The 8,093-nt window shown below is 32.6% G+C and overlaps 1 protein-coding gene across 1 annotated transcript; it reads right to left on the bottom strand.

The window, feature by feature from the left end:
* Positions 1-380: 380 nt before the first annotated feature.
* LOC141620007 (uncharacterized) lies at positions 381-2,676 on the bottom strand. Its single transcript, XM_074436992.1, has 4 exons — positions 2,265-2,676; positions 2,076-2,193; positions 1,028-1,970; positions 381-893 (listed from the first exon to the last, which is right to left on the bottom strand). Exons 1-4 carry the CDS (start codon positions 2,674-2,676, stop codon positions 381-383), a joined length of 1,986 nt encoding a protein of 661 aa, XP_074293093.1.
* Between the last annotated feature and the right edge of the window lie 5,417 nt (positions 2,677-8,093).

Below are 8,093 nucleotides of genomic sequence, written 5' to 3'. Positions count from 1 at the left end.
GCCATGGGGGCTTCATCCCAAATGATTAACTTAAAGGTGGTTTATTTCTATATCAAGAGGAATCTTGAATCGATAGTTTGCAGTTCTACCACCTGCGAGATTAGCAGCTGCAATACCAGAACTCGCAACAGCAACACAAATAATTCCTTTAATTCTGAGATTTGTGAGGAGTGTTGCGTACAAAAAAGTTTTTCCTGTGCCTCCTGGTCCATCTAAGAAAAAACAACCTCTTGCATTTTCCGTAACGCATCTATAAATTATTTCATAAGCATACCGTTGTTCATTATTTAACATGTTTACAGCTTGTATGTCAACTGGAATATTAAACTCTTCCTCAATTTCTTTCGTTTTTGAATGGCATAAATAAACGTTATCGAGTTTCAGATTGCCAAAATAAGAGGTATTGGAACTCTTTCCCATTGATTCAAGTATGCAACAAATATTTGCAAGAGCTTATGTTGTTGCGTAGGAAAATTGTATGCGTAGTCCTCTAATAGCGAATCATAGTATTTATCCCACATCAATCTAGGATTTTTAGGCTCACAGTAAATGAGTAAAGTTGCAAATAATCTGCGAAACGCTGATGGCATCTGATATCTAGTAGCCTCCTCTAAGCAATGTTCAATAGAGTTGTCTGCTTCAAGCAAACCATGCTTATACGCAGACTCTCTAAAAGAACCACAAAGGACACCATTTACTGAACGGAGATCTTCAAAAGACTTGGGCCCATGAATTCTTGAGAGTAGAAGACGTAAGTAATATCGTTCTCCTTCAGAAGGATTTGCATAAACCAAGCGGCCTAAGGCAAATCCTTTTTCTCGGCGAGTCCAAAATTTATCCTTCCTTCGATTATGCCAAACATAAAATTCTGGAAGCTGATTGTATAACAACGTCTGAGAAAAAGTATCATTTTGGTTTTGCTCAAAAAAGACCGTTAACATTGTTCTTTTACGAGCGTCGTCGTCCAAAACGTTCCCAAGGTTTTCCCATGGATGAAAACTCACAGTTTGCATGTTGGTAAGTGTACTTGTAAAGGGACAACGTTAGGATGTATCTCATTCATTTGGAATCCAAAAATCCTCCATGCTGATTCTGGTGGTGATATCCATCGAGCAGATTGGTAGGCTGTGATCTCATCAAACGATGACCGCTCTCTAGGATCAGTTACAGCAAATGATACGCGATCGTGTCCCTTGTATACGTACTTGTACATATACTTTACTGCTTTAATTGTTGAACATATCTCCACGTTTAGATGGCAGTCGTACTTCGCTAACAAAAAAGGATTGTAAGGAACAACCCATCGATTGTTAAGTTGGGATCCACGAACAGTTACACGAAAACCTGTACGCCATCGCCAATACATGGGATATGAATTGCGACCGTAGGTAGTTGTATCCGCAAACTCACGAGGATAATGGTTTTTACAATGAACATTTTTCATACACGAATTTGTAGGGTTGTCTTCGCCACATGGACCATGAATCATGTGACGAACGACCGCAGAAAATAGGTGAGGATTTTCAACAGCATCAGGCAGTTCGGCAGAAACGAATTCATCATATTGAACAGGTGTACGTATTTTACTATCAGAATCCAAAATGATTAGGAAATGTGCATGAGGTAGACCTCTTTTTTGAAATTCTACAACATAAACGTAACCTGCAACATTATCAAATATCTTACGCACACAGATGTCTTTCTTTAACTTAATAAGCTTTGAACGGAAAATTCGAGAGAGAAGATCAGGTCTATTATGTGATTCCTCAAAAGGTGATAATTCTCGTTCAATTTCAGGCCAACGCGGGTTGCGCGTAATGGTTAGGAATATATCCGGCTTTCCATAACGTTGTACAACCGTCATTGAACAAAGATAACGGCGCCGAAAGTCACGATCACAACCGATGAAGCTCGCCGGTAGTATAAAACATGTACCAATATTACCACCACGTGTTTGACCAGCAGCGTAGCTGTCAATAACACTTTGGTACAAATCAGCGCAAATCAAATTTTGATTATTCCTTATGTAATTAAGTCGAGTTGTCTCGATTTTGATATACATATCTACTATATACTGTTGGAGAAGTTGTCCACTTCTTAATAATATCGAAGAGTTTGTTGGACGAATTAGTAAGCGATAGCAGTAGTACTCTCTACATGATACTTTTTTCTTCGATTCAGAAGTACCTGCAACTGCAAGTGAAAATACGCTGTAGCCTCAACATTAATGTAAAAACACAGAAAATAGATATGGAAGCACAAACCTTGTTCTTCGTTATCAAGTAAATCTTCTGCAGTTTGTATAAGGACTTCATTTATTGGAAAAGTTGGGGGATCAGGACTACGTCTGGGGTTGCTACTAACTCGATAGATACGTCTATGCCATCTTGTTTCTCCGAAAGTAAATAAAAGAGGATACTGTAAAGGATCATAGCAACCGTAGTAGTGTAATATTCGGTGGCTTGTTCCATAATTTGCATATATGGCGATGTCATGTCGAGGAGGTTCTGACAAATCTTCATCGTCAATCCAAATGGCAGCAACTTGCGATTCCGTAAGGGCGTTGTGAGTTATTTGATCATGCATCGGATTCGATTTTATTACAATTCTACTTTCTTCGTCTATACCAACGTCCCTTACTGATCTAAAAAATTGAGTGTAGGGATTAAGAGCCATAATTCTCATCAAAATACGTACAACATTCTGCTCAATATCTACAGAAATCTGGAGTCTCTGCCATAATTCTTGGTCTGTATATAAGAAATACAGATGTATATATCCAGGTCGTTGTTCATTTGGCAGGATATCATTAATGAAATGATATACTTGACCTTGGACTCTAAATGTATAGATCCCGCGATTTCTTTGCGCGAGTTCACGGTCTTTTTTAACTCCAAAGGATGTAAAAGCGAAAGAACTATTGTATAACATAATATATTTTCTGAAATTTTGTGACGCTGCATCGTTTGATAGGAACAACATGCAGAGGTCAGTTGGCATCAAGTTCTGAGCAAGACATATATCTCCTTGGCAGCAACAAAAGTTTTTTGATTCATTTTTGAAAAGTTTAGCGCTGCAGTGTGTACATAATGAAGGTAAAGGAAGAACGCCTGGATGATCCGGGGGATTTGGAAAGCCTTTAAATGTGTTAACAACATTTAAATAAAATGAGATGTGCAATGTGTAATTTGTCTGAAAAATACTGAAATTTTTTGGCAGAAACGAAGAAGTTATATATATTTATAGGGAAAATTTTTTACCCTTTGGAGAAGTAGCTGAAGAAAGCGAACGACTTTTTTTTTTGGGGATGATTTGTACAGGAACATGAAGCGATGTGCTTCAATAGATTCATATTGTATAGCTTTTGAGGAGAAAAGCAATACTTCACGTAATATATCAACTAAAATATGTAAATAAAACAAATATAAGCACTATAATTTAAAGAAAAAGGAAAAATAATAATAAAGAAGACAGGAAATCTGTAATTACGGCAACAATACTAATGCATCAATCATTACAAATGAAATTGTACAGTATTAACGGTTTTTTTGTATCTTTTTTTTTTAAAGTTTATACAGAGTAATTTTAAGTAAAATTTGAGTCGAGTTTATTAGGCTATACAATTCTACAAACATAACATGTTAGTTAGTTAGATAGATAAAATTTAAAAAATGTGAAATAGAACGAAATTCTTGAATAAAGATTTAAGACGTAAAACGTATAATGTTAAGTAAATAAGTTATATGAATGTAAAAAGAGTTTGCAAAAAATAGCAGACAAAGTAAAAAATTTCTCTTTTTTTTTAAAAAAAATTATTATGGAAGCATACGTAAACAAATTATGTATAACTTCTATACTTTTTGTCTTATTTTTTCTCTATTAAAACTGTAACCTAATAGGAAAATGAGTTATTGAAGTAGGGTGTTATCGGATTTTAAAAAAATTGCATTTACGAAGGATATATTACATAATTTTATAAAAAAAATATCTACTTTCTCTTATATAGGCATTACGAAGGCAATATTCATCATTAAATGAAGGATTACAGAATGTTATAAAAAATATTTATTTTCTCTTATATAGGCATTACGAACGCAATATTCATCATTAGATGAAGTAGATAAACTTCTATTATATTTAAGAAACTTGTTCTGTGAAAGAAATTTTGAATTAGTGGGAAATAAAATACAAAAGAAAATTGTGCAAAAGGATATACAATATGTGAAATTGTAAATATTTCTTATTACTACTGCATCGAAAAAGTTAAATTTAAGTAAGCGTCAAAATATAAGTGTATGCGTTTAATAAATTAGGGGAAGAAAATAATTTTATGTTTTATTTACTTACAATTAAAAAAATTGACACTGCCATTGCCAAAAAAAAATTATAAAAAAATTTACAAACAACTTAATGTATTTAAATTTATATTCAGTTTGTAAAGGTATGCATATTTAAAATAAAGCGTCCATTCTTATATTGTCATTTTTTTGCCATTGAAAAGAAGTAATAAAATGTAAGAATGCGTGAAACAAAGTAAATCTAAAACTTCATGTAAATGAACAAAAAAAGATATTTACATTCCTGAAGGAAAAAAAAATTCGTTTTCTGTCTAAGGTAGGACAATTTTTTTTTAAACTACGACTATGTAGAGCTTTCATAGAGAGCATAAAGTGGTAATTTATTTATAGAGTTAGTAGTTGCTGGATGACAACATTTGTTTCTTTGGAATTTTTTGGGTATAAATATTAAAGTATAAATGAAACCGAAGAACGGCTAGAAAACGTACTAATATGCAGGGGAAAAAAAAAGAAAACTATTACGTAGAAATGTCGCTATGATACAGTGCAAAGTTCGTGTCAATTATAAATTTAACCTATTTTAAAAAAATAATTTTTTTTTCGTAATTCTTATATCCGGAGCAATAGGGCAAGCTTTTATTTTAAAAATAGAAAAAAAAAATAACGAATTTGTTGTTCAATACATAATTTAACAGATTTATTAAGAATAATTTTTTTTTTTTTAAAAAAAGCCCCTAAATAAAAAAATTACGCATAGTTATCATGTACATAATTTTTTTTATTTGTGTTTTTAAACTAAGTAAATTTAAACGGGCGTAAATCGTAAATCGAAATTTAAAAAGCAATCTATATAACCTATATAAGTCAGTAATCTTTTTTAAAAAAAGTCAAAGTCGAACTAATAAGATAAATCTATTACGCTTAAATGATAAATAAATAATATAAATTCGTAATTGTAATTACACACATATCTGAATAATTTTGTAGAGATTTTGGAATTGTTTGACGGCAAAAATATGTACAATTTGCATTAACATATAAGATGGAGTACATATAACTTGTATATTAAATATTGAATATCAATAATATCTGTAGCTTAATAATTTTACGATTGCAATATTTTTATTTTTTTTACATTTAAATGCGTAAACAATAAGGTATATATATATATATATATATATATATATATATATATATATATATATATATATATACACTAAATCTCATAGCTTCTACAAAAAAAAAGGACGACGCGTAAGGAAAATAGACTGCTTACACAGAAGCGTTGACACCTAAGTGAGTAATTTAACATGGTAACAACAAAAATTTAGAAGACAGCTACATCTAATTAATATGGTAATCCCATTAAACAGAAACTATTACTAAATAATGTAAAAAACAATTACTTTCTCATACTAACCTTCAAATTTCCTTAAAAAGTGACAAAGTATTTCTTCTTTTTTTAGGTTGACCGTTTACCAGTTATTACCTGCAAAAGTTGTAGTTGTTATTCCCGTATAGTATGAAAAAAAATGTGAACATATAAATGAAGTTAAACGCTATAGCTTTTTTTTAATTATATACTATATACACTATCTCAATACAGTTTAGGTGAAAAGAAAGCTGTATTTAAATACAATTACATGCATATACTAACCCGAAATTATAGGCAGACAACGTCGCGGTAAGCTGTACCTCTTCCTAACGTTAACAGTATATACGAAACCAAAAAAAAAAATTTACAGACTTGGGAATGTTTTTCAGATATAACAGAGACAGAAAATTTAGAGAGAAGAGAAATTATGTGAACATATTTATTGTAGTTATAAGACTTATTGAATCTTAGGTAGTTGAGTATTTAAACAAAGTATAGGGTGGAAGAAAAATTCTGGTTCCTTTATCTTCACAGAAAAAATAAATAAAAAAATTAATAAAAACCAAACAGATGTCCTACGCTTATCTTAACATGCATAAGCATGTCTATCAAAGTAGAGCTAAAATGAAGAGAGTAACAAAACAAGATATGCATGTGTGCACATGTGTAGCTAAATTACAATTTTTACTTTATTTTCACCTTTTTCCCTTTCTTTTCACTTGCATAGTATGTTAGAAGTTATTAATGCATACATATCCTTTACTTTTTTGCATTTCATAGTGCCACAATGCAAGTGGTAGTAGACAATAGAAACCACAACTGCTCTATTAGAAAAAAATTGCGACAATCAGACGGATAGAAGTAGACAATTTCAGTTAATGTTAAGTAGATTTTATTTATATTCCTAATATGTTACCTTATATCTTATCTATTAATTATTGTCTATATCTAACAAAACAAATTCGCATTAAAGACGGACACTATCCATCACAATCTGAAGACGTATAGTGCCCCTCTCACAATATGCAATTGACATTATGCATAGGGTGCTCCATTTTCCTACCAATTGCCCTCCAACTTGTGAACGATTCGTCTAAGATAAACAGTCTAGTGCATTTTGTTTATACAGATGCGATTATGTTTTCATGTAGCTTAATGGGTCATATACTCATATGAAGTATTTTAGCTTTAATTAATACAGCTTCACTAAAACAAAAAAGCAAAAAATTATTTTGTATGAATATCGTAAAGCAAACATTGACCGCAGATTTAGAAAAGTAAAAGTTGCTCCCATAAAGAGAAAGCAGTGTACTGGAAAAGCTTTAAATGCAACATCTCATCTGTACTCAAGTTAACAATCGTGTTTCTCTGATCGTAAAGTACGGAGTTGTAGTTGGTATAACTGCGATAAGAAGGCGACTTGTTGTAAGTGTGGTGCAACGTTTACTCGGTTAAAGATCGGCCTGATTGGGCTGAACTCGTGTTTGAGCTTGATTCCATAAATTTTGACTTATAATTGTGGATGGTGGCCTAACATTTCAGGCTCAAGGGTCAAGCTAGCAACCGAGCAAGGCAAGATCGGTCAAGAGCCGTTAAGGGACGTAATAGCAACCCCCTTAACCATCATGGAAAAAATTTAGCGGCGTCATAGAAAGTAAGGACGATTTACGCATAGAATCGGGAACATTTAAATTAGGAAAATGGTTATGAAAGCCTCAAAGATACAACCACCTCAGTTTTACTTCTGACCATGAACTCGTGTTTTAGCTTGATTCCTTAAATTTTGACTTATAACTGTGGATGGTGGCCTAACATTTCAGGCTGAAGGCTCAAGAAAGCAACCGAGCAAGGGAAGATCGGTGAAGAGTCGTTAAGGGCCATAATAGCAACCCCCTAACCATCAGGAAAAAAAATTTACCGGCGTCATGGAAATTAAGGAGGATTTACGCATAGAATCGGGAACATTTAAATTAGGAAGATGCTTATGAAAGTCTCAAAGGTACAACAACTTTAGCTTTACTTCTGACCATTAATCGAACAATTAATGAGCATATTCGCAAAAAAATTTTGCAATGGAAAATGTTTGTGCGAAGTTTCGAAAACCCGTAGAAACTCTTATTGTCAACAATTTATGGCAGGTCGGCAAATAAATAAGTAAAAATAGCAAGGACCACATTTCGGATAGCCATAGTACAAGTTCTGTAGGTCGTAACCGTCGAGTTGAATAATAGTATCGTCTAATTCGTCCCAAAAGTATTAGCAGCTACATATACATAATCTATCCTGCAACATAACCCAAAAAAGTCAGTAAAAGAAATTAGGATAACGAAATCAGAAGATGAAGTTACATGTAAGAAAAATAGCGAAGCATTTCTAATGAGATAACTCGACGACAAAAAGGTCCAACATGGAGATACACA

This window comes from Silene latifolia, chromosome X, assembly GCF_048544455.1.
Source record: "Silene latifolia isolate original U9 population chromosome X, ASM4854445v1, whole genome shotgun sequence".
In the NCBI taxonomy this organism is placed as follows: Eukaryota; Viridiplantae; Streptophyta; class Magnoliopsida; order Caryophyllales; family Caryophyllaceae; genus Silene; species Silene latifolia.
The sequence above is the reverse complement of the archived record's forward strand: the minus strand, read 5'-3'. Positions and strand labels throughout refer to the sequence as shown.